The following is a 27,013-nucleotide window of genomic DNA, read 5'->3' on the forward strand; positions in this document are numbered from 1 at the left end:
CTCGGGACTAAGGCTTCTACAAGAGGAATCCATTGCAGTAGTGGGAAGTTATTATTACATTAATATAGTTAGTTTTGTTTTGTTAAGTTTTGTAAGAATTTGTTTTTATTTTGTGGTTCATGTGAACCTTTATGTTTAGACATTATATATATATATATATATATATATATATATATATATATATATATATATATATATATATATTATTGTTAAAGGCATATAACATATTTACATTTCCAAAGCAAAGTTAGCTTTCTGGAAAACCACCCAAATAAAGGAGTTCTTACTAACTTTTGTGATGAATCTAAAACTTTGTATTGTTTTAAATTTATAATTTATAATCCGCAACAAAAATTATGTATGTATGTATGTGTATGTATGTATATATATATATATATATATATATATATATATATATATATATATATATATATATAAACCTTGATGGATCACATAAAATTGTAAAATAAAAACTATGCCATTATGCAGATCGACTATTAACATAGCTGCTGTTACTAATAGTGGTAAAATCCATAAACAGTGTGTTGTGGAAAGAAAGCATTGAGACATTAAGGCCATCACATCTTGCACAAAGAATGCTGATTGACTCTACAACTAAAAGTACAACAGAAAATCCTTTCAATTCCATCTTCACAAAATCCATTCAGCAGGATTTGACCATGTTTAAAACCTGCCTTTAGTGGTAAAAAGGTCAGAGGTCAAGTTCACATGGAATTGTTATTTACACATGATTATTTTCAGGCTAGACACCATATTGTTACAGAACTTTGTGAATGACCTGCACTGGCTATAAGAATCAAACTGATGGATGAAGAAAAAGAGCCATAGGTCATGATCACTAATGGAAAGAAAGAAAGATATGGTTGTTGTATTTGGAATGTAGAAGAAAATTAATTTGGTGTCAGAATGGCAAAGGTCAAGGTTATATTGTTTCCTAGAAGTGGTTTCAGCTGAGTAAAACTCCAAAAATAGTTCTAGATTAAATGACTAACTTCCATTGTTTACTTTCATTACTTCTGTTTGGGGTTATAAGGACACTCAGATTTTTGGGCTAAAAGCTTAATGGTCAAAGTCATATAAAGGGGTCAACAAACGAGGTCACTGCTACACAGAGAGTGAAACGATTTAAGTGAAGTAACACTGTTCATACACCACATAATTGTAAAGAACACATGCTGATATTTGGAGGAAAAAATGTTACATTGCAGATATTGGGCTAGACACCTTAAAGGTCAAGCTGACAAAGACCCAAAGAAAACAAGTTGTTTCTTCATGATAACTTATTTTATACATCATCTTTGCTCATAATTTGTATTCAGCCCACCTTGGCAGAAGCTGAACACATGGTGATCACTTTGGCATCCATGTACATGTCCTACCATACATTCATGTACAGCCTGGGTTAACGTCAGTTTAAATGATTTTTGGTAATGTCTTTTCTAGCTAAATCAGAGACAGATTTGATAAGAGGTGTGCTGAATACCCTGTTATGCAAATGAATTTCTTGCTCTCATTTGTTATGGAGGTGAACATATAAGATAGATTTTCTGAAAGAAGTTGTTTTCAAGGCTTATGATGTAATGTGAAACCTATCTGTTTCAAACACTCGGTATTGTAGATTCTGATATATTTGTTGGGTACAGTATTTTGTGTAGATTTTCTAATAGCTATGAACCATGAATCAAAACAAGTGACTTCACTAAGAAATTTAAATTGCTTGCAAGAAAGAAATGTATTGATTTGGGAGTCAAAGAGTCAAAAGTAGAGGTCAAGATTGTGAGGTATACATAATTTTAAACCTTTCTAAAAGGTAACTTTAATTGTAGACATATTATGGCATGAACATATGAAGAAGGAAAAAGCTGTTGATGTAGATGTTGGACCACACGATATAAAAGCAGTTTACATTGTAGCTTTTTTTCTACATCATGCTTAAGGAAATATATGTGATTTCTCAAGAAAGAAAGCAGCATTATTACTTTTCAAGGTTAAAATGATAGGGTCAGTATCACTATGGCCAGTATCACTACAGCCTATCATTAAAGGCTGTCTATAGTCATACATACCTTGCTACGGTCTAAACACATGACATTCAAACACAGGATGGGAATATAATGCACTATTTGTGGTGTGTGTGTGTGTGATATTTGGATTTTTAACGTAGTTTTAACAATTTTTCAGTCATATCGCTACGATGTCTGCATTATGGCAGTTTATAGTGATGTCTAGCACTGGGGCATCATGCCGCAGACATGTAGCATAATGTCCCACCCAGTCACATTATGCTGACTCCGGGCCGAATAGTCCTAACACTAACCCCTTAATGCTGAGCACCAAGCGAGGCAGTTGTTAGTACCATTTTTACAAGTCTTTGGTATAATAATAATAATAATAATAATAATAATGACCTTATTTAAAGAGGGTAATACAAGTAGCGAAGAACTAATCTACCTTGAGGCCCTCATACAAAGGAATTTATTTATCTGCATCTCTGAAGCCACTGGATATATTGGGTTTGGAAGAAGGAAATAGATTGGGCATTTCGAATCTCATCTGGAATACTATTCCAGAGCAGAGTTCCAGAGTATTGGAAACTTTTTTTTAAATAACTCCTTATTTGGTATGGGAATTATTATACTGTTTGGTAGATATGGATCGCAGGTGGGAAGTATTACCAGGTAGCCTATACTGGAATAGTGATTGTAAATATTCAGGAACACTATTATGGAATATCCTGTATATTAATTTGGCTTTTCTGAAACAGATTCGGTCTTTAACACATTAACCCCTGAGCCAAACAGCTAGGCAGTCCCCTGAAGCATACTTGCAGAGATCACCTAGAGCAGTATTAGCCTTTCCAGTGCCTGTATCCCTGAGACTAGCTGACAGCAATTGGATTGCAGATTTTTATAGAGGGGGCTACTTGCAATAAAATTGTTATTATTTTATTTCTATTCATTTAATTCAGCTGAAATTTGGCATGGCAGTTCTCAATAAACTCACCTACGTAATGGTATAAATTTCATGCTACATGCAGAAATAAAACTAATGCATGATGGTGAAAACAAATGATGTACTTGCCAATTTGCTTCTCTTGCCGTGAATAATCCATAAAATCCGTTATGAATTCACAAAGAATTATTAACACCATCAACACATGAAACAATTATATTTTATGTAAACAAAAATTCCACTTGTCGTCTCTTGTAAACTAAACATCCTGTGAATACTGTACACAAATGGGCATATTTTACTTGCTCTTTACTTACCTTTCTTCCTAAGAACTCTCACTGAAATTTTTAAAACTAATAAAACACTTAACAAACCTTGAACTATGAACACTCATGTTAATAACGTATATTTCCCAAACATTTATTTAACGATTATTCAAAAGAAAAAGAAGCTCCACGAAATCAAATGCATTTGCATCAGGGTCTAAATCCGTTGCTGGTCCTTGGTATAGCCTCTTGTCAATGTGTGTTTTATCATTTACGATCATCGATCAGCTCTACTTTCATTTTCTTCTTCTTCTTCAACATTCTCATTTTCGTCACTACTGCTGTTATTTTCATTAGCTTTTTCGATGTCACTATCAATCTCGTCTGATTAAAATCCAAAAAATTCTCCATCAGAATCCGTCAAGTAAAAGTCTGCTCCTAGAGGCTGATTCTCATCAATTTGCATCAATTTAAAATCGAAATATTTTCACTAAATCAACTGATATCGAAGTGAAAAAAATTTCCCGCTGTTCAGCAATGTGCGCTCTATCTACGTAAGCTAAAATTTGATTGGTTGAACTGCCTGCATTAGTAGGAAATGGCTTTAAATCAACCAATAGTTTGCGCTGAGTTAACTCGTAGTGCGGGAGAAAGGCCTTGCTAAATACTGCCTCTTAAACTCGGCGCTCGGGAGACAAGCTATGCAAAAAAGTACGACGAGTATACTCGTCGCCAGGGGTTAATGTGTTAATAGGTAATATTTTTAACTTACCAGCTAAATTTTCCTTGCTTTCTTTCTGGATTTATATTAGCCCTAATGCTCTTTTTTGAAGATGTGCCAGCTTTGCTATGTTTTAATCATTTGAATTACCTCATACTGTATTACAGTAGTCTAAATAGGGTTGTATGTAACTGTTATAAAATAGTGTTATGTGCCTTTCAGGGAGAAAATGTCTTATCCTACTGAGAAGCCATAAACTTGAATTGACTTTTTTACTGATATGTTTGATATGTTCAGAACATGATAGGTTATTTACCAGAACACCAAATAGTCTATCATGACAGACCATTTGCACATTTTTGTCCTTCCATGTCAGACATAGTTCATCACTATCAAGATTTGTCCTTTTTTGCTGTGTTGAGATAAGTAATATTTTCATTTTACCGGTATTTACCACCATGCCATTGCATGTGCACCAGTTTTCTAGCTTGTTTAGAGCATTCTGTAAAGAAATTTTGAGTCCGTGTTTTGTATTTCAGATGTCTGACAATGTTGTGTCATCTGCATAGAGATCTGTAGATTATATTGAGTCTCTTATTAAAAGTGGTAGGTGACATTAATAAATAAAATAAATAGTAATGTACCTTGAATTGGGCCTTGTGGTACTCCTTATCTAATTGTTCCAGGGTCAGACAAAACATTATTGATGTAAACATGTTGTCTTCTCTCACTTAAGTAAGAAGTAAACTATCTAACTGTACTTTCATTACATTGATAGATTTTGACTTTCTTCAAAATGATTTCATGATCCACCATGTCAAAATATTTCCTGAAATCTACAAATATAGATCCTGTTGTTCTACCTTGGTCAAGTGCTTGAAGCCATTTATCAGTTAGGGAGATCAAATCAGTCTCACAGGAATGTTTCTATCTAAAGCCCAATTGATTAGGGTGTTAAACATCAAATGTTTGGTTAAATATGACATGAATGAGTCATGGACATGTTTTTCAATCAATTTTGACAAGTTTGGAAGTATTGAGATTGGTTGGTAGTTATCAGCATCATCCTTAGAACCAGCTTTGTGAATAGGAGTTACTTTTGCAGTTTTCCATATTTTCTATATGACTGGGATGGGGATCGAACCCACAACCTCTTGCATCTGAGGCAGACGCTCTAACCACTAGGCCACCGGAGTGGTTCTACTTGTGGTACTCTTGTCATATATACCAATGCATGTTTTTGAATGAAATTTGTTGTGACTAAAATTGTCAAGTATTTTTATGCAGTCACTTTTAAAGTGAATAAGAAACATCATGCTTTTGGAGTTATGATAATAAGAAGTATTGTATTATTATAAAGTATAAATTTATTACTATTTGATTAGGAGAACAAATATTCCATACAGATTTCAAATTTATATTCAGCTCAAGAAAGAGGACATTGATATTAATTTTCGAGAAACTGAAATTAAATTACTACAAAAGATGGCATCAGGCCTGGTCAGTGACATCACCACAATGAAGGAGGACATGGCCACTTTGCAAAACTCTATGTCTGATTTGTCTGAAGATATGGAAAAAGTGAGGGACAGCACCACAACAACTAGGGGAAAAGTGGATGCTGTGCAGACAAACATGGAAGGGATTAGGAAATCTCTGGAAGAGGTTGGTACTGTAATACAGTAGAAACAGTCTTGAAAGACCACCCCTTCTGCCAAAACATTATGGTCCCTCAAGACAGGTGGTCTCTCATGACAGCTCACAACACTATATAATCAATAAATTTGTTCATGAAGAGTATGGTCTTTCAAGACAGGTAGTCTCACATAGCAGTGGTCTTTCAAGACAGGTTTTACTGTTGTAAATTTAAAATACGTTTGGCATGTTTTCCTTTGTAAATACTGCACATATTTTTCTTTATAAATACTGCACTACATTAACACATACTTAATGCCATATATCATGTGTAACCCTCATCTGAAATAAAATGGAAATAAAATGGAAACATTTTACCAGGAATTATAGGTTATTGCGTTTGTATGGGAAAATATGAACAAGTTTTTCAGATAGAAATACTGCATGACCTTGGGAGTGCAGTATATTCATTCGACAAAACGAGTTCATATTTTCCCATACAAATGCAGTAACCATTTTATTATATGCTCATTTTCTGATTCTACCTAAGGCTTAATTATAGAAACAAAATTACACTACAAGAAACAAAATTACACTACAAGAAACAAAGTAACTGAATGTATGCCATATTCCAAATTAAATACACAGTGCAGATTCATCATTACACAACAACATTATAATTGTGCACATAACTCCACCCAGATAAATTTGAACTTATTCGTATGCTAGACATAAGTTTTGAAAGAAAATGGCATTTTGGTCTACTTGAAATTGAAATTTGGTGTCATATTGTAAATGAATGCGCATTGCAACAACTTTTCCATTTGATCTGGAATGAATAGATTTTGGTATTTTTGTTGATTCTACAAAAATTTGTGATTATGGACTGGATTTATCTATGCCAGTCCTACATGAAGTAAATTGGATTTCAGCATGGTGTTGACATCTGCAAGTGTCTTTCTGTTCTGTCATTGAATGTTTGAAATAATAATGTGGGAAAAATATGAAGTCTTTCAATTGTAATTATCAAAAAGACACTATGGAATATAATGTTTATTTCACTTTGAGTACTGTAAGGAGGATGTAATTGCACTTGAAATATAGTCGAAATTACAGTACAGTTTTGAAATGTGTAATCAATCATGAGAACTCATGACATGGCTCATGTAATTCGGATTTGTAGAACTAAGAAAGAACATTTTGAGGAAATTCAGGATGTAAAACTGTAAGTATATTTTTTTCCCATTCTTATTACTAGCTAAAGAAGACAGTTTATGTCTTGTCACTTGCATGTTATTTGTAAGGACCCTGTCTGGCATCTATAGCTAGCCTAAATCTGAAACATTGTATCAAAAATGTTAACGTGGAATGTGGCAAATCATTGTAACTAGTCCTGCAGGTATTGATGGATGTCATTGATTTATGATCATATGAAGATGTACATACAGACTAAACATTGTTTCTATAATTATGTGAGAATAATTATGCAAGAGTTACTGCCTTTGCAGCTGGAGGCACTTGCAATACAGTTGTTTGCATTTGAGAGGCTATTATAGACTCGTTTCCATCACAGAGGTTAGGAGGATACAGGAGAGGTGACTGTATATTTATTTGAACAATTTCCTTACTGTATTTTTAGCTATTCGTACCGACAGTACGTCATAGTGCCTTATTTCATTTTCCTCAGCTATACAGCAGTGAAGTATGCAGAATTAATTAAATTGTTGCAGTTATTGTATTTACCAACTCATGCATGCTCACTAAAATTCTAAATTCCTTTTTTCGTCAACATTGAAGATGGTGTTGAGCAGACTTGTATTAGAAGATTTATGATGAGAACATTTAAGTGATATACAATATAAAATGAATCATGGAATGGACAATATTAGAGAACGTTTTCTCTTTCAGCTCAGAGTTATTCATGACAAGATGGTCTCATTCTTTGACAAAAACCCAGATATTCTTGACAAAGAAATCACAGAATCCATCAGAACTATTGATATGGATGTCAAGCACCTGCAGAGTAATTTGTCTAGAGTGGAAACAGAGCTACAAGCGCTAAAAGCAAGAGTATCATCACTGGAACATAGAGTGGAGGGAGTAGAAGGAAGAGTGGAGGGAGTAGAAGGAAGGCTTGCTGCTGTAGAGGAACAAAAGAAACATGAGACAGGTACGATTGACATTTTGGAATGAGTGTCTTCAGCATGAGACTTATTATGCTGTATTCCATTATGTTGTTTCGAAACTTTTCCATTATTTCCTGTACAAACTAGTAAAGGGATCAGACTATATGTTATCACAACATTAGAGTCTTGTCCCATACAATTATTACATATCATTATATATATATATATATATATATATATATATATATATATATATATATATATATATATATATATATATCATAAACATAGGTTCCTAAATATTACATCTACTTCCATCTAATTTGATGCTGTGAAAATCAAGAAATGAAGACAAGAGAGAGTATTAAGTCAGTGGTTGTGTTCAAGTCAATACACTTCCGTAAGTTTAGTTTATAGAGTATAAAAAAAAAATTAATTATGCTTGAAAAGAAGTATTGGCACAAGAAACTTTCATTTCTATCTGCTTTGACTGAATGTATATTTTTCTAAAGTATAATATTCTTTAAGAAGCTTTAAAGCTATTTAATGTAGGTATGTATATTTTCATCTTGTTTATGTATGTATAGAACTTGGTCGAAAGGAGAATAAAATCTAAAGGTTTTCCATTTAATTTTTTTTATATCTATTTCTCTGAACATCTATTTCTGAACATCTGTTTCTCTGAATAAAACCATATTGGCATTTGGAGTTTGTATTATTTTTAGTACATCTCAAGTCTACTCAGGTTAGTCACTCCACAGTCTATTTATCACATTAAGTTCCCAAAACAAATGTACTATTGTTTCTGGTGAGCCATTATCTATATCATTAGCATGTATTTTATGTGAATAAAAAATCAGCAGTAGAATTATATATATTGAAACCATGGTAATGTTAAGTTGTTTGTTACTTTAAATACTTTAGTTTTAAACAGCACACATTACATAAGTTCTATAAAAACTGTATTGTACATATAAAATAATCATTGGCATAACAGTGGCAAAACCCGACACAGCACTGCACCAGCAGAGATATGGATTATTAAGTAGGAATACCTCAGGAAGAGAGCCTTGGGGGAGTGTATAGGGTTCTAAAGAGTGTCTGACACCTGTATGTGGAGCCACAAGGGGCTGATATGAGGTATATAGGGAGACTGATAACAGAAACTTGATAAGACTGATCCTGAGGATTGCTATGATAACAAACATCAGCTGATACTACATACATGCAGAGTAGGAAGCGGGTATGAAGTATATGGGCATAATAGTTGAGTACATTTAAGTACTGACACAAATTGGGGGTCAAAAGCAAAGTTGTGAATGCATGAAACTTGGCAATAGATCCTAATGGTAATTTGTAGACGACATTTAGTATGATATAAGCCACAAGTTTTGTAGATATTGTGTTGGTTTATCTTTCCATAGTTCACAAGTTATAATTTCCAGCTGCAAAACTGTTGAAAAAGATCCACTGTCATATGCTTCATTAATTGCTCTGATTAGAAATTCACCAAAATCCAGAATTTTTAAAAAAAGTTATGCTGTGAAACCATCCAATCCAAGACATTTGCTATTTTTCACATTTCTTTTGGGGTAATTTTCCTGTCGATGTTTGACGACTGATCCAACTTAGGAATAATATCATTTAAATTTCTTTCCTCTATCTCATTTTCGTCTTGAGACAGTTTTTATAAAAACTCCCAACTTCTCTAAGAATATCAAATTTCATTTTCATCTGGAAATATTTTGTAAAGATTTTAATTTCTACTTTCTAGGTGACAAAATTATCTTGTTGGTTTCTCCCCATCCTCCACCCATTCTGCTTTTGATTCATTGAAACTTCCTTAAGTTAACTTTATTGTATTTTTTCCAGTTCAGTCATTTTGTTTCTAATTCTAAAACATTACTTTCATCATAAGGGCTATTTTGTAAAGACCATATTTCATGCATAAGATTTCTTCATGCTTTATTTTACATTTCTTTTTATGGTATCACAGACAAGGACTCGCTACGCTATGATAATGGGACAGTTATTGCTTTAGATACTATCCTCGTGACAGTACATTCTGTTAAGCTAGCAGCATGAGGTATCACAGTACCAATTGTTTTTCCATATACCTCAATGCTAATGTTTTGTGAAATAAATATACTTTCTATCCTTAACTTCAGCATGCATGTCACTCACTATCATAGAGAACAGTGCTAGATTGTCAATTTAACAATGACATAACCAGGTACTCCATTGCATTTAAGAGAGATAACTCTGTTGTAACTAGACAGAGGTAAGAGTTATCTAGTCGCAACAAGCACATTTTCAGCCATGTGTACCATAGTTTAAAAAAATCATAAAAAATTGCGCAATTGGTACCCTTATACCTTATATCAAGCATATAAAATGGTTTTTATATGAATCTCCATCAAAAGAGCATCTAGACATCTAAAACTAACAAGTCTGATATACTTTGTTTTATATTTCAATCCTGTTCTAATGAGGCATACAGTAAGTTTATTCTTTTAATGGAATATTTAATTTCATTTACTTATTTAGTGTCTTTAAGAAAGCTGTTGATCTGTCTCCACAAACACTTACCTGTAATAAAGTCATTCAATCAGATTTAGTATCATAAAGTGGTCAGACCTATAGCTTGCGTTTCTTATTACTTCATCTACTTTTTTTGCATGAGAGAGGCTGTCATCAGAAAGAAATCTAATCTAGCTTGTTTAAAGGATTTTCTTCTGCTCATGTATATATCTTTAAATGAAGTTTTTTTCTAAATTGGTTTACAAGACCAAATATATCTTTCTTGCACTATAATTCATTTCTTGCATCAGGATTATTTATATATATATAATTATATCAGTCCAATTCTGAACCAAATTGAATCTACTACAACTGATAATGGAATCATTTTCATATTCTCTTATAATATCAGTTATCATATTGTAAAAATTTTTACAATCATTATTTGGTCCATATATATTAACTAGATATTACATTTTTCATTTATTTTTATGTAAGGTGCAATCAAATTGCCATCATAATCCTTTTTCAATTCTTTTATGTCGTATTCAAAATTATTAAATAAAATGCAAACTCCTCTTGAATTTGACCCATAACAGTTAAAGAAACATTCAAAAACCAGTCGAACTCTGATGATAATTTATCTTAAGTGAAATGTGTATCCTGTAAATAATATTTATTACATAGTCAGTACACTTTGCCTATAGTGTGTTCAGTTTAATATTTTTGATATTATACATGTGAACATATCACTTTATGTGATTCTGATTGATCCAGATAAGCCCATGAAATTTTTGTGCAGTATTCTCTTTACTGATTGGCTACAATCATGGGAAAACCTTTTTTAACCCCACTTTCTATAATTTTTTGCTTCTATTGAATATTTTTGGCTGCCATTTTTTTAATCAATTCGCGAAAGGGAATTGGGGAAAAAATGGTCTCATCTACTTCAATATTGCCAGTTTACCCCCACAAAGGTTTGTAATGTCATGTATCATAACGTTAAAAATTGCAAAACCCCAAGACAAGAACAGTAACAAGTAAAACTACCGGTATTGCTTAGATGATAACGAGGGTGGGGGTGGGGATGGATGAGCGCTATGTCTGTAGCATGGAATCCACCCCATATGCAAGCTTGGTTTTAAACGTGAACTTACAGAAGTAGAGGGGCCCCAAGTGACCAAGTGGTCTAAAGCGCTTTCCATTACGGATCACTGCCATCTCACCTCTGTCTGCGCCGGTTCGAGTCTCGGATTCAGCCATTATGGGTATGTGAGAAAACTTGCCAGTAGCTTCTTGTGGGTCGGTGGTTCTTTCCGGGGGTTTCCCCTGGTTCTTCCTCCACAATTAATACTGGCCGTCATATATAGCCTACCATGTGCTGAAAAATGGCGTTAAACCCCAAAACAACAACAACACAACAACAACAGAAGTAAATAAACTCACCTTTGCTCACAGAAAAATGTAGACATAAACTGGTCTCCCCAGCTGACAGAACTTTATCCATCCACAGCATATTTATGCAATAATTTATTTTCTTATTTTTATTAACATCCCATTAATCTTTGAGACCATATTCTAGAAAAGACGGCTGCTATGTAACTACACCATAAGAGTACGCTTGTCCATAACCTTGCATGCACTTTCCTAACAGTATTATGTTCTAATTATAGCATCTGCCCTATTTCCAAGAAACATACTGGTTTTACTTTCAAACTTTTGACCTCGATTTCTATTTATAGCAGCTGTATGGCTTAGTTAGGAGAGAACAGACTGGTTTTCTAATTTTTAATCTTGCTTGCAGATTCATTATTGTAATTCATATTTTATACAGAACTAGTATGTAGGTATTTGGCGCTAAAAGTCAAGTCAGATTTATTCTAGCAGATGAGTGTATTTGAGCAAAACTGTTTTTCAAATAATTTCACAGATGGATTAGAAAAAGACGAGAAGCTGATTCAAAGATAAATACATGAATTACACAATACAGCATTCCATTCTAGGGCAGCTTCGCGCCTGCTGCAGGCAGTGTGGAAAGGATTTTAATATTGGCCATGATGGTAAAACAAAGAAACCTTGAATTAGCTTGTTTTACAAACTCCAATACTAAGGTAACTTGTAACTTCTTTTTTAAAGCAGAACTAATAAATGCAGAGGCAATATTTACCAAGTTCTTAATAGAACATGGACTAGAGCAGTAGAAGACTACGTTGGTCCTTTGTTCCAACAGATGTTTCCTGATTCCAAAATTGCACAAAATATGCATCTGCAAGAACAAAATCATCTAATATTATTAGGTGTTTAGCAGAAGATAATTCGCTTAAAATTGCAGAAGCCATGAAAATTGGGCCATTTAGTATTGCAACTGGCAGGAGCAGTGATTATGATGACAAAATGTTGTATCCAGTGTGTAAGAGGCTTTGACAATGAAAAAGGGCAGAGTCAGAGTGCTCTTCTTTGATTATCAGAACTAACAGTAGATTCCACTGGAGAAACATTTTTTTTGTGCTTGATGCTGCTTTGAATAAACATAAGTTGGCAGAACTCTATGGGGTTTTAAGCTGATACTGCATCATTGATGACTGGAATTCATAAAGGATTTGCATTCTATATTTTGAAAAATGTCTCCATCACTGTAAATATCAGGTTGTTCCTGTCATTTGATGCTTCTTGCTGAAGGAAAGGCTGCTGATAAATTAGAAGGAGAACCCCTGAAGTATCAAGTTGGCATTCTACCTGACAACGTACTTCATGCGGACAGAGTTGATGTGCAATGGCATCTTATTTCCCAGCTAAAAGACCCAATAACTGGAAGATGTAAATTTCCTCTTCTTTGTTAGGTTACGAAAGGAATATTTGTTCTTTACCATTCTAATGCTGTCTGTGAGAGATTGTTCAGTATTGTTAACAAAAATAAAACTGAATTTAGATCCAGGCTCTGTAACCCAGCACTTGGTTCTCTACTGGTGTGCAAAACATTCATAATCTCTGCTGGTACAAAGTGTTTTCAAATGCAGTATGGGAGACTTTTGCTTTTTAAAGCTCAAAGTGCTGTATACGAAAATTAGAAGCAGTAATTGATGTTAAAAGACTAGAAAGGGTAAATAAATCATTTTGTACACATGCTCATTGAATTTTTGTATGTTATATGTGGATTACACTTTTTAAGCTCAGATTACTGTTTTTGTCCACTTGGATTACACTTTTACACGCCAGGGTTTGGCATGTATGCTGCCTTTCTATAATACCACCCACTTTTGTGTATCATACATGACCTTGACGCTACAGAGCTCGGCAGTAGGCTACTACCTCCTGCCACGTAAACTCGTCGCCAGGGGTTAATGTATTAATAAAATTTGTTTGGTCGCATATTATATCATTTAGTACTGACGCTTTTCTGTTAGCAATACATCCTGAAGCTAATTTGTAGACTGCATTTAGTAATGATATAGGGCACCAGTTTTGTAAATTTTGTTTTGGTTTATCTTCCTTTGGTATACAAGTTCTCAGCTACAAAACTGTTGAAAAAGATCCTTTGATGTATGCTATAATGACAAATTCCCCAATATCACCAGAAGAATTTTTACAAAATTATACCATGAAACCATCTAGTCCAAGAGTTTTGCTATTTTTCACATTTCTGTGACAGTATAAAAATTCTTTTAGGGTAATTTTTCATTCAAAGCTTGACGACTGGCCTAACTTAGGAATTCATGAATGTTATAATTCTAAATAAGATCATGTCAGTTATTTCCTCTATTTCAATTTCATCTTTATACAGTTTTTCTTGAAAATTCCCAACTTTTCTAATATTAAATTGATTTGTTATAATTTCATTAAATATTTTGTAATAGTTTTAATCTACAATTTCAAGGCAACAAAAGTGTCTTGTTAGTTTCTCTCCCTCCTCCACCCATTTTGCTTTTGATTTGATGAAACTTCCTTAAAATTAGCTTTGTCATATTTTTTCCAAATTAGTCTTTTTATTCCAATTTCTAAATCAGTATTTTCAGCAGAAGTGCTATTCTCTAAACACTACATTTCATTAATGAGTTTAGGGGCCCTGAGTGGTCTAAAGTGCTCTCTGTTACGGATCACTGCCATCTCACCTCTGTCTGCATGGGTTTGAGTCTAGGATTCGGCCAATGTGGGTATGTGAGAAAGCTTGCCAGTAGTTTCTCGTGGGTAGGTGGTTCTTCCCGGGGTTTTCCTGGGTTCTTCCTCCACCATTAATAATGGCCGCCATGCATAGCCTATCATGTGCTGAAAAATGGCGTTAAACCCCAAACAACAACAACATCATGCCAAAGTAATTGAAATGTGCTAGCAAAGAATGGATTTGGGAACAAGTTTCTTACTTCTAGATTATTGTTGTATAGTCATTTAAGTTATATCTGGAAAAAAGATATATATTGCAAACCTATTATTTCAGCAAATAACCACACAAATCTGTTCATATAACACAAAATAGTCTATAGCATTTTTTGAGAACCATTTCTCAAAATGAGTGTATGTGTATTCAATGTTAAATCCCACATGCTGTAAATTCCTTTGATCTGCAATTCTGCATGATATAAATAATTATTCAAACCATTTACAACTTTCATTACTGTGCTGTGTATTTGAGTTTTACACACAATATGGAAATTAGTCAACATTAAATTCCCTGAGAGATAAACACGTAGAAGGTGACAAAATATTGTGCATATGCTAATGTGTCAGAAGGATATTCTAACACAGAGATTTTAGTATCCATGGCTTGACATTAGAATTTCTTTTCACTTATCCACAGGATCAAAATAAAATAATTTGTACTGACTGTGACTAAACTTTAGTGTTAAATTGACGTTGGTACATGTATTTATATACATGCTGTATTCAGTTCATGAGTTTCAACTGGGAAGTAGATACTTGAATCAATCTGCCCGTTGTGATGCCTCAACCTTGAATGTTGTTCACCGGCTTCTACCAACTTTTTCACATTATTCTGGCAGGAGAGAGGTAATCTATCCCAAATGTCTGAGTCCAGTTTGGTTCCTGACTTATTTTGACTAAATGAACTTAAAACTAATGTAAAGATTGTGCATGATTAATATAATTTCTGTTAAAGAAAAATGTAAAATTATGGTTTCAGTCTCGTACCACATGATACGATATGAATGGAATGAGGAAAAGGTTATGGCAAGCAGCATTTGTTAACTTTAGATTGGGATATTTGAAAATAAAACTTCTTGATCCAATAATGGAAATTAGATTAATACAGCAGAATCCCTGGCACACAGTCCAGAATTGACTTTAGGTACGTACCAGTAAGTACAAAATATTGTGCAAATTTTGCACCTTTATCCCCGTTTTATTGCTGCAGGTAATTATAATACAATTGGACAGTGTACCCCTGTTTTTAGGCAGCCCAGGAAGCATAAGTCCCCCATGTTTTATCGTAGCCTTCATGCCTATAAGTCAGGACATGGTAGGTTTTTGCGGGATCCAATGGATCCATCTTATATTACCGTTTTGCCATCCAGTAACTGTCCATGACCATCCAGCCAACCAAGTAGGCAGTCTAGCTGACTTCCCAAACAGTCCACCTTAGTCCCGTTACCTTACTGAAAGATCCATCCATTTCACCAGGCCAATGGCTTCATCACTGCATGCTTAATGATTCACTTGTCTGTAGTATGCACAAGGCTACAGTACATTGAACTACTATTACTGGGATCTTAGAGATAAATCCATCCATCTCACCAGGCCTATGGCTTCATCTCTCTACAATTACCACTGAAGAGAATAGTAAGTGTGAAGACAATCCTGCACAACAGCATTTACTCAAATCGGACTTTGGAACAGACTGGAACCATTTCCTCTCATTTTTCAAATGTCTGGTTTTTCACATGAACTCTGAAAAGTCTGATCTTCACCCATCCTAGAGCTTTATCCTCCTGGGTATGGAATGTCTTACCTATCACAGTTTACTCACTCCGTCTTGTTTGAGTTACACAGATCATCACACTAGTTGAGTACGTTTCCCACATGATTTGGACTGCACCGAGATAATTCAACTACTCAGGGTGGCATCAGATTTAAACCTGATATGTTGTCTCTTTATGTACCTCTTTACAAACGACATTGTTGTCTCTGTGGAACCCTTTTTCCAGTCCACTTGATCCAAAGGTCAGGATTACAACCAAGGTTCAATCATTCCTGTGTCAGTGGTAAAAGCTAGATTGGTTCATGACAGGAGATACCCGGGAGAAGCACCAATTGACGTGATGATCTGTATGGATGCCAGTACATGTATATATATGGTTAGGATGTCCACCTTTTGCCTGTCTCTTGTACTGTCAGTGACAAGTAGGGTCAGGGGGCTGCCTCTTCAAATTAACCTTCTTAAAATGAAAGTGGTTATAAATGTCTTTAAATTCTGAAAGGACACCAACTCTGCAGGAAAAGAGTCCTGATTATGTCAGACAGCTTATTAGTTGTGACCTATCTCCTCGAAAAGTGATCCCAAATCACCCAACCTATGGGTTATGGTGTGGCGGTTCCTATCTCGGTTCTACCACAACCACATCAATGAACACATCAGACAAATTCCGGACAGACTCTAAGGAAGGGTCAAATCATTCATAAGCTAATGCTCTTTCCCTCATTCTGTTTTTTGTCTGATTCAAATGATTTTGGGGGTATCCAATGATAGACCTGTTTGAGACAAGGTGAAATCACAAAATGCCCACCTTTGTTTTTCAAATTCCAGACCCCTAAGCCTGTGTAATGGACACAACACCAATCAGTTAGAATGACGTGTGGGCCTTTGTCTACCCTCCCATGGCCTTGGTGCTGAAAATCATTAAGCAGTTGAGGGGTCAGAAGTACAAGATGATTGTCATAGCCTTTCTCCAATGGGACAAATCCCACATCAATGATCTAACAATAAGTCTATCCAGGAAGATTTCTTTCAAGTCGAATATTCTCATATAACCAAGGTACACAGCAGTTCAGGGTTCAGAAATAAAATCTGATTGTCATAGCATCTTCAGTGAGATAAGTCCTACATCAGCAGCAGAGGGGGCGAATCGGACATTTTGTCCAATCGTTATTTTGCTTAATTATTACTTTCTGCACTCAACGATCTAGTGTCGTCAGCGCCTGGTAAAAAAAAAACGACGACGTCGTTGGGGGATCGTCGCGTCGTCATTTGGTTTAATTAACACCTTCTGCGCGTCGATCCCCAGCGTCGTCAGCGTCCGGTAAGCACGTCGACGACCGCGTCGATGTCATCGCCCCCTCTGCTGCTAAGTGGTTATTTACAATGATCTTACAAACAGAGTGATCACTAACTCCTCCTCCTGTAGATCAATTAGGTTATTTGACTGATCGGTAATTCTAAAATTAATTCTCGTTAAAAACCGATTATGGCATCTCATATAGACTGGATTAATCGGACTCTCAACGATTAAAAATCCGGGAGGGGCTGTTGGTGAAAACGAATAAAGGATATACCCCTGTTGAGCTTGATTTGATTGCTTGGTATTTACCTGGTAACTCCCTTCGATAACATCACACACTAGATTAATCGCTATCACCGATGCGATATTTACGTTGTACGGGGCGATATGCCTACCACCATCTCCGTTATCGTGTTTGAGGATATTAGTTGATGGACCGAGAAAATCATTAAGAGATTTTCTTAGTTCTGGTGCGTTGTATCCTGAAAACTTTAAATCGGGTAAATCGGCTTCTGTGATATTATACTCGGTTAGGAGTTTTTGTTTATTACCATCGCTGTTATCGGATATTGTTTTAACGATTCGTTCATTGATATATTCCATGTCTGATATGAGTTGATTTAACACCTCAACGTGTTTTCGTGCTTTTGTTTGCCGTAGCTGTTCTAGTTGTGAATGGTAAATATAATTAATCTCGGCAAACGCATTAGTGATATCATCTAAATTAACTGTTAATACGACGATCGATTCAGGGGTTTTGTCATACTGAAAATACCACTGCATGGTGTCCATGTCTTGAAATATAAACCTGCTGGGTAATGACGTGTTTTTCATAATAGACAAATTATCTCGATACCCGGGATTAATCTCATGATACGATTTCTCATTCGTGTGCAAGTCCGCGGGTGGATTCTCAGGCCAACCTAGTATGGTTCTTATTGAACTGTTATAAATATCAACCATATACCCCGGTGTGTTTATTTCAATCGTTGACGATAACGTCGGTTCATGAACCGTAATAGCGATTTTTGATTCTTTTCCTGTGATCGATTTTATCCTGCGTTGAAATTCTTTATTGATTTGTTCTATTTGGTATGACCCAGTTGGTATTGTAACCTCATTCCAGTCTGGGGTCCCATCGGGCTTATTTGTCCATGCAAAAACCAGCGAGTTATTAGGTTGTTGTCCGTTAAATGCGTCTGCTCGAATATTAGGCCAACTGTGATATACTCGCAATTTTGCCAGCGCTATTTCCTTTACTGGAACCGGCGATGGGAAGTTCACACTGAATTCGGGTTTCGTTGATGTTATCGATATCATATTTGTTTGTACCGGAGTGGTGTTCTCCGCGATCCGCTGAAGTAATTGAGACCCTTCGGGGTTCAGCGACATTATTATTATTCGTTGTTTTTAGTGTCTAATTTTAACAACCAGGTGGTTTCGGCTTCCAGTTGAAAATCCTCGATTTTTGACATCGCGGAGCTATACAACTGGACCATCGTGGAGAATTCAACATCGGATACGAACAAATTATCAATCGATAACGAGATCAACCCGGATAATTTCGAGTATGCGTCGGATACTATTTGATGTTTTACTGTATACTCGTTGAGTTTTTTCTGAAAACACGATGATATCTTCCTAGTGATTGCGTTGGCAACTCCAGCAACTGTTGTCATCGCGGAGATAGCGATTGGAACAGCGATCGGGGTTATCGTGGTCACCGTGGATAAAATAACACCGGCGCCAGCTACTATACCCGATACCGAGTACACGACCGCGTCGATGGCGGTTATTTTTCTGCGGTATTTTTTTATTTTTGCACGGTATTGTTCGGAAAGCGTTTTCAAATTCGCGGAAAATTCTTTTGCGGTATCGAATCGATATTGATGTGACGTCGGTGATACCTCTGATTCAATTTCCTTGGTGGTCATTTTTATTTTAAAAGAGCTAGTGTTTTTAATTACTTAGATTCGCTACAAATTCCACATACCATGTAATGTCTGCCCTAAATATACTGCTATCAACGGCCTTAATCACAAACCGTTCAGTTGCGTCCTTGTCTATAATTGTTGATATTGTATTGTTAAACCCGGATGAACTCGACGATGATATACTAAACTGCATCGCCGAAATCAATGTCAATCGATAAATACCCTTAACAGTTGCGGTGATATCTACTGTATTCTGTGTAGGAGTCCAATCGAATGATCCATGCTGAATTGTGTATACTGTGTTGATGATATTCTCATGAGGGATTTTTATTTTTTCGTATTGCTCTGTTTTCAATAGTGATTGTCTAAACGCTCCAACAACAATTTTGATTGTTTCTATTTCCTGTCTATACGCAGTGATATCATTTATAGTTATTGTGATTTCATCCGGTTTGATATTTTTTTTACCAAAGAATTTATCAACGGCGCTATCAATCTTGTTAATATTTTTTCGTAACGAGGATAAATTGGCCGACAGTATCGTAAACTCCGAAATAGTATTCTTTATTGTTGTAATATTTGGTTCGGTTACCGGCGGGGTCCCAAAAAAACTAGCGGTAGTGAGTTGTATATCGGTTACCAATCTATCCAACCTTATAAAACCGTTCTGGGCGGATATTATCCTATCCGTTATCATCGATATATCTTCACCCGGTTTGAGTCGTCCGTCGCTGGTATACAGCGCGATAGTGTCCTCGGCGGTATCACGCTGTCGTATTAAAACGTCATTCAGTGACACATTACTGGATTTCAATTTACCCTGGCGGTCTTGAAATACAACTATTTCATCTGGGTCAACACTGGTTAAATTCAACGTATCAGCGATTTCATCCTCAATTAGTTTTTTTATGTCATCGGTGGCGGGCGTTTCCGTGGGCTTTTTCAGCGCCGAAACCGGTCGTCCCCAGATATCAATCATTATTATTGTAAATGTTATTCTCTAAAATCCGTTGAGCTTCTACGACTCCACTAGTGTATTCGTTTACAACCACATGAGGTGGTTTTCGCGATGATGAAATCGCCGCAAGTACGTTTAATACCTCGCGGCCACATATCGGTGGGTCACTTAATTGCTGTGTTGGCAGCGTGGAATAAAAAACCCGGGCTGAACACGCCCGAATATACCGCATGAACTCTTTCGGCGGGGCTAACCCGTATGAATCAAAATAGACGATTGCACGCGGATCAATCGCGTATGCAACCCAATGAGTTCCCGCTCCAGAGGACCCATCGAGGTTAATTATACCGGTTTCAATATTCCTTGGTGCCGCCGGTAATTGATCCCTCATAAAAACACCTCTGAAGTTTTTTATCGCTAGCGCGTTTGCGGCGTCTATTAAATCAAAATTAGACATGGGAGTCATTGACTCAGGAGTCATTGACTCCCGAGTTAATAAACGGTTCCCGGTAGTCTTAGACCCTTTCCCGAGTACCATGAATACGGGGTTCCCGGTAGTCTTAGACCCTTTCCGGTCACGGGTCGTTTTTTTTTGTAGCCTTTCCCGGTTGCCTTCTTCAATGCCATCCCCGCCGCGGTACCAACGGCTCCTAACGCCGCCGCCTTAGCCACTGCTGGTGCGGCCGCGGCAATCAATGCCGGAATCGCAGCTAACAGCGGAAATATCCCACCGGTCTTTTCCATGTTTTTAATTGCTGCGGCTGAAAAATCTATTTGAACACCCTTTTTATTCTTCATCGCATCATTGAAATGTTTTATTTGACGCGCCGTCAACGATATCTTATGATTACCACCCGCCATCTGTGACGGCTTCAGCGTTATTGTGATCCCGCATTGTTTAGCCGACTTTGATCGTAATTTCTTGACTTGACCATCAGTCAACTCTACACTGACGACACTATACGACATTTTATTGTAAACGCGTTTATGCTTTCAATTACATGTTTTCCACTGGCGCATCAACGATTCTCATTCGTCCACCAACGCCTTCTAGCAGCATTGATTTATCGCTGAGAATGACAGCAACCGCTCTATAATTGGCACCAGCCGGGGCTATACGAGCTCGGAAGTGTATATCAACGACGGATTGTCTCGTTAAATCAAGATGTTCCAACGAAAAGTAATAAATCGGATACAGGTTTTTAAAATCAAGTTGTGATATTTGCAAACCAGTGTCGACGTTTTGATCACGACCCATATATGACAGCAATCGATGATACACACGTGCGACATGGTTATCACCGTAATTAAGCTGTATATCCTCGGATGGTTCCTGTTGTCCGTTTATTCTCAGCGAAACCTCCATGACTCCTAATCGATCAAATATCATATGGCTGCGTTCTTGATTACCCAATCGTTCCCTATTCTGTAGCGCTATGAATATATGACGCGGGGCTGAAACACCCTGTTTTGATGCTAGGTGCCATGTAAACGTATCGGCGACGTTATCCTCTTTAGCATCAGTTGTTACCGCTAGCCAACTCAACAACGATTTCCCTCCCTGTTCCATAAATGCTAATAATCGTGCTTCCGTGGTAACTGATGGAGTCAGCACCGGCATCCACAATGCCATTTTAGTTAAAATGACTTTACCGGCAGCGACGCCAGCAGCATGCCATATTGCATTGTTATCATCACCCCTTCGCGTCAGCGCGATTGTATGCTTAGCCCCATAGATGACTTTTCTAACATTTCTGCAGAATCCAAATATATGATGGAGTGGAATCGCGCATGAAAACTTTCGGCGTGGTCCTTGCAACATCCCTACTCGTGTTGCGAATCCCATATTGTAATTATCGTTAAGACTTTTTATAATATTGAAATTAGCGCCTGGTCTTGCTCTGCGGTCTGGGTTATTTGCTTCAGCCTGTGGGTCAGTTGCGGTATCTCTTTCCACCAGCACGTTGACGTACTGAAGATGATCAGCGTTATCGGTGGAGTCCTTTGCGAACATTATAGATGGGCCCGCCGATCTTGTATAATCATCCGAGTATCTCGCCAACCCAATTATCGTCGTTGCAACATCAACCTCGCGTTCTATTGATTCAATTTCTCGCCCGTCAATAAGATATCTGGCGCTCTCAAATAACGCCATGATACCGTTGTTGACGAAGCCAACTCGAACACGATGGTCATCTGCGTATGGTGCATTATCGGCGGCATTTGTCACGAGTTCTCCCTCGATTTCGATAAACGCTTCACACGGCAGAAAGTATTTACTGGTATCTTGGACCTGAAGTTCAATTCGCGATCGTAGGTCGGGTTGCGCTGCATAATAAGAATAATATTGATAATCACGGACAGAATCATCCCTGCGCACTGGGGCGTCCATATCAAACGCGGGGTCAGCGGTACGCGCAAACATTCTATTATTTATCATGTTGATGTTTTCAATTGCGATTTTTTCGTCGTAAATTCTTTGAATTTAAACCACTCCCCGCTATCGCGTTCATGAGCGCGTTGGTTGCCGCATCGGCGGATGGCGAAGTCGCCAACGACGGAGTCGTCGCCAACGACGGAGTCGTCGCCAACGACTCTAGTTTTTCTTCCACGGCGTTATTTATTACTTTACTGACATTTGCAGGCATCACTGTCGTTGATGGCATTACCGGTGGTTTCTGTTTTTTTCTCCTGGATTTCACCAATGACATTAGTTTGTCCCGCGCGGCTGAAAGCGCCTTTCCGGCAACATCTCCAATAGCGCTGATTCCCTTATCACGAATAACATCAATAGCCTTCATTCCTAATTGTTTGGCTAACGGCGCTACTTTTGGAGCCATTCTTGTAAATAACCCCGCAATGGTGCTACCGAGACCATCTCCATAGTACGCGCGGTAAACAGGCAATCGCGAGTTTACCACGTAGACGAGTACTGGTTTATCGTGGTTGTAGTGTATGATCATTCTTATTAAAAACACCAGTTTTCCAATTAGTGATTGACCCCCCCCCCCACCGCCGTGTGGAAAACCGGAATAAATTTTATCAAAATTTCCTTGGGTTTTTTCCCTCGATAAAAATCCGGTTTTTTTCTGGTTTTTTCTTGATTTCTAGTCATTTTTGGTCGTTTTTTGTTGCCTACAGTCGTTTTTTTTCGATTTTTCAGCAAAAACATCGATTTTCTCTAAATGATTTCCTTGGGTTTTTACCCTCAAAAAATGGCCAAAAACAGTCAAAAAATGGCAAAAAACAGTCAAAAAATGACCAAAAACAGTCAAAAAACGGTCAAAAACAGTCAAAAAATTAACAAAAACGATAATTTTATAATTTTATAATTTTTTTAATCATCCACGAGCTCGTCTATGAGCGTTCGATATGCATTAATGTCCATAATACCGCCTGCAAATAAACGCTTGCAAATATCAGCGGCCTCATTGATTATTTCCGTAGAGTTATTTCCGGCTCGTTTTCCTCCGATTAGTACTTCCAGCCGTGATATATCACTGAGAACACTATTAGGACAGGTAACGCCGTAGGATTCTTTACCAACAGAGTATCCTTTTCCTTTTTTTGGTGTTATACTCTTAACTTCCTTGTGGAATGCGTCGTAATCGGATTTACTACGATGTGGTAATGCATCTTTATGTTTACTTGCTAAATACACTATTCTTGCCCAGTCCTTTAACGACTTTATATTTTTCTCGTAACCGCTATTGATATGCTTCTTATCTCGTATGTTCTTAGCAAAATTGTTGGCAGTAAAATTAATTAATTCTTCCCTGTTGCTGAAGCCTCTAATTTGATCTATTGTGCTCTTCTTGAGTACAATACGGGGTATATTCCCCTCTTTTTCTTCCGGTATTTCTTCTTCTGGTATTTCTTCTTCTGGTATTTCTTCTTCTGGTTCTTTCGCAGTAGCGCCTAGTTCTTCCTCGTCGGCCATTGTAACATAAGGTTCTTGTGGTTCGGTTATAGCGAGTGGTGGTGGCCTCCGTGTTGTAGCAGCCGCTATTTTTGCAGGGAGTGTTTCTAAAGACCTTTTTGTTTGTTCGGTCTGAGCCGCTATCTTTTCAAGCGCATTGAGGACGGGCACAGTTGCCGCCGTAACATCTTTGGTCGCTTTAGTTACCGGGGCAAAGAGTTGTTCGCTTCCAACAGTAAAATCGGTTTGTAGTTGCTGCCGCGTTTGAAGTTGCTCTCGGACCCTGTCTCGTAACGGTATGAACTTTCTAAGCGCTGCTAGCCGCTCTCTGGCTAGCCGAGTAGTAAGTGATTCGCCTACCATTATTGCAATTGCGAAGCAATTTCTAATTTCTCGCCGGAGACTCCGTCTATAATTCTTCTAATGTTTTTGATTTTACTAGAAATCTCCCTGCGTCGTTCATAAACACGTCCAAGTTTTTTTCGTATTATTTCAACGGCAGTGAATAGTCCAATGAATGCATTTGCGTCATTGTGGTACAAGTTTTCATTGATCGTATGTTGTAATCGTTTTATAAAAAAATACTCGCGGGCCAGGGTAAAACGCCCCCGTTTCGATTGTTCGTTAATAATTTCATAATCGGATAATATTTTTTCACTGTCGAGACCATCAGATAATTCAATTCCTTGATTTTTTAATTTTGAAATCTCGGCTAATATATTATTGATGTCTTCGATATTCATTATTCTTATAAAACATCTTGTTTTTAAATTAAAAAAATGAACCCCGTGTATCAATCCCGAGGTGTTTAATAATTCGTTAGACGTGACCTCGTCAGCGCCATAGGCGCCGGTGACTTCGTATCTACATATGAAAATCGAATTCTATGCCCGGTCTTTTTTGAGATTGCTGTTTGATATACTCGTTCTGCTACTTTTCGTATTGAGGCGATACAAATGTCAAAGTATCTACTGGCTTCATTCATCGACTGAAATATTTTTTCCTCGTGAGTTGTTGTATCAAATGACTTTACGGGTTTTGCTTTCTTTGGGTATTTACCGGTTTGGCCTTTTTTACTATTTTCACTCTGAGAGATGGCTTGCAAGTTTGTAAGAGAATTATCAGTCTTATTATTATTAATATGATCAATAACAAGCCCATTCTCGATTAATCCGTGAAAACATTCATAGATGATTCTGTGACAGAGATATTTCTTCTTTCCGGCACCAAACATTAAATACCCGTGATTATTTACGGTACCAACCGGCTTCTTCAGTTTGCGGTTTCTAACAATGCCGTCGCGAGACGCCTCGTAACTGACGAACACAGGATGCGGCTGAAATTCTTGGTCCATTTGTATAATAATACTATTTGTCTAATTTATTATTTGGTTTAATTATGAATCTTTCAACGTAGTCTTGGGGGGTTTTGATGACGAAGTCTGCGGTGGGATCAATGACGGCGTTTTTAATTCGCTTGTCATAATAGCGTTTTAGTTCCCTGTATCGCTTTCCGCCACAATTAATACACAACTGCGATTTTCCTCTTACACCGACGTGACAAACCAAGCACGGGAGGGGGCCAAGAGAACCATTACGAACGCTTTGTAAATGATACCCGCAGAATTCTCCTCTACATGATTTATTGCACGGGGTTGTCGACCCAATCATCAACCATTTGCAGTGATTCATTATACTATATTCTTTCATTTAAATACTTGTTTTAATTATATGGATGAGTTTGAGAGATTAGCAGTAATTAAGCCCTGGAAAAATATTAAGTTCAATCTCGATAGAGTCCTCAAGGACACACCAAAAGCGTTAATAAACGATAAAACCCTGTTGAATAAAATACGCGATTGTATCAATGAATTCAAGCGTGATGGCGCATCTCACAGTTGGTCAACATTTCGAATTGATGGCATTGTTGATGCTACCATGAACGACAACCGCGCAGCAACGATAATATCACAACTTGACGGTAAAAGGTATTTCTTCAGAGTAAAATTCATTGTCCGGGTGGAATCAGGCGATTGGATCATACGTGATAAATTTGAACCAGTTCTCAGCGACAAGAAAACAGTCATTGTCAGCCGCGACTCCAAGCCGGGGTTGTTAACCGGAATTGACAGACCATACTATGAACGAGCGTATCCTGAAACAGCAGTTGTTTATGGAATATACCCGTTAAATAAGAAACCTGATATCGGAAAACTGAAACCGATGAAACAGTCAACCGGGATAAATTGTGTAGCAGAACGAATAATAGAGCATTTTACAAATGCATGTCGAGGAAACAAATTGACTGATTTACGACGTAGCAAAATCAACCAGTGGGAACTAACCGTAAAAGAGCGTGGAGCAACCATCAGCGACATAGCGAGATTAGAAACATCGTTGAGATTTCCAATAACCGTTACAACGATAACCGGTGAAGTATTATACGAATCGAAGTATAAATCGAAGGGAGCCCCAATCAAAATTATTGATCATAACGAACACGCATGGACGCCCGTGATCACAATATTTCCACGGGATAGAACAGTAAAGTATATACCCGAAGAATTTTTAGGAGAAGAATTCTTCCGGGATGGTTTTCTCGCGGAGAGGAAACTATTTGATGCTATTGCCTACTTGTGTAAAAACGACCCTGTATCAATGTGGTTACTTCGCAGCGCTGAAAACGATGCGGATACCTTTGATCAGTTTGTAAGACCAAACGGTGAATTATATCGC

At 37.0% G+C, this 27,013-nt stretch overlaps 1 protein-coding gene across 1 annotated transcript in view; it reads left to right on the plus strand.

Annotated features, from left to right (window-relative positions):
* LOC149775272 (uncharacterized) overlaps positions 1-27,013 on the plus strand; it is a 68,616-nt gene that overhangs the window by 11,585 nt on the left and 30,018 nt on the right. Inside the window, exons 3-4 of the mRNA XM_089943178.1 lie at positions 5,386-5,625; positions 7,504-7,765. Coding sequence (XP_089799304.1) covers positions 5,386-5,625; positions 7,504-7,765 — 502 coding nt within the window. The remainder of the gene's footprint in view (positions 1-5,385; positions 5,626-7,503; positions 7,766-27,013) is intronic.

This window comes from Sinohyriopsis cumingii, chromosome 19 (assembly GCF_028554795.1).
Source record: "Sinohyriopsis cumingii isolate HCF-2022 chromosome 19, ASM2855479v2, whole genome shotgun sequence".
NCBI classification, from domain to species: domain Eukaryota; kingdom Metazoa; phylum Mollusca; class Bivalvia; order Unionida; family Unionidae; genus Sinohyriopsis; species Sinohyriopsis cumingii.